The sequence below is a fragment of the Arachis ipaensis genome, chromosome B02, assembly GCF_000816755.2.
Source record: "Arachis ipaensis cultivar K30076 chromosome B02, Araip1.1, whole genome shotgun sequence".
Classification (NCBI taxonomy): domain Eukaryota; kingdom Viridiplantae; phylum Streptophyta; class Magnoliopsida; order Fabales; family Fabaceae; genus Arachis; species Arachis ipaensis.
In genome coordinates, this window is record NC_029786.2 from 98,340,458 (window position 1) to 98,341,869 (window position 1,412).

Consider the following 1,412-nt stretch of genomic DNA (forward strand, 5'->3'; position numbering starts at 1 on the left):
ATGAATTCAAAATTCAATAATAATAATAATAATAATAATAATAATAATAATAATAATAATAATAATAATAATAATAATGTTTAATTATTCTGTTGGTCTTTACAGTTTCATCAAATTTTTAATTAAATTTTTAATTAAATTTTTATACTTTTTTCTTTTCAATTGAGTCCCTGCACTATTTTTAATTTTATAATTAGGTATTTTCTAGTATAAAAAATATTAGAGTTAATTGAATATTTCTTTGCACATTGAAGGTATTCATAATTAAAAACTTTACTAGATCTTTGATCGCATGTATTTTAAAAAAAATATTCTGTTAATTTCAATATTTTTTATATGAAAAGGACCTAATTATAAAATTAAAAGCAGTGTAAGAACCCAATTAAAAAGAAAAAAAATATAGAAACTTAATTGAAAATTTAGTGATCCTATAGAAATCAACAGAGTAACTAAACCTAATACTAATAAAGTCACCAAAAAAAAACCTAATACTAATAAAAACATTTTATCTTTTAATTATGTAATATTGAATAATGTATATGTTGAATTTTGCAGGGCTGGCTAAGATTCTGAAAAAATATGACAAGAGAACAGGAGGACTATTGCGTTTGCCATTCATTCAGAAAGTTTTGGTGCAACCCTTTTTCACAACTGATATAATCTCAAACCTAGTGAAGGAATGTGAGAGCATAATTGACACAGTATTCCCAGCAGAGGAAGCAGCTGAAAGAGCAAAAGAAGCCATTGTTGTGGCAGGGGAAGGTATTTTCAGGAACACTGTTAAGGCTTTGCTTACAATGCAAGAAATAAGAAAAGGGAGTTCAACTGAGAGTCCTTTTTCTTTGCCTCCTCTTAATTTGCCGGATTCTGATCTCATCCAATCAATACAACTCAATGCTGCAGTTCCAATTGTGTAGGGGAAAAAAAATTTGAATTGGTTATGTATAAAATCGTCATAGTTATTACCATAGTTTTATGATCACAAAAATAGATAGGAAAATCAGAAATTGCATTTCGAGAAATTTTTATATAAATACAATTCTAATACTTAGTATTTATATATACTCGTAAAAAAATGTGTTTGATAACAAAGTCGCAATACAAATACAAAGATAAAAAATTTAAAATATATGTTTGGAATTTATTGGAATTCTTTATATTTTTTGTTTCTTTATCTTTGTATTTGTGTCTTATTTGTACTACTAAATACAACTTAAATAAAATTAATGGAATCGCTTTTATATTTTTCAGCGAGTGTATGTTAATGACTTAATGCTAAGTGTTGGAATTGTGGTTCTACAAAAATATCTCATGATGTAATACATTTTGGAGGACACGGGCTAGGAATAGAAATGTTTCTGATGAAAACAAAAATACACATTGGGCAAGTCATTTAGTATAAGGTGTTTAAA

The 1,412-nt window shown here is 26.1% G+C and overlaps 1 protein-coding gene across 1 annotated transcript in view; it reads left to right on the top strand.

The window, feature by feature from the left end:
* Window positions 1-1,107, top strand: part of LOC107628518 (SPX domain-containing protein 3) — a 4,794-nt gene extending 3,687 nt beyond the window's left edge. The window contains exon 3 of the mRNA XM_016331161.2: window positions 556-1,107. Within this exon, the coding sequence (XP_016186647.1) occupies window positions 556-917 (362 nt within the window). The 3' untranslated portion in view covers window positions 918-1,107. The remainder of the gene's footprint in view (window positions 1-555) is intronic.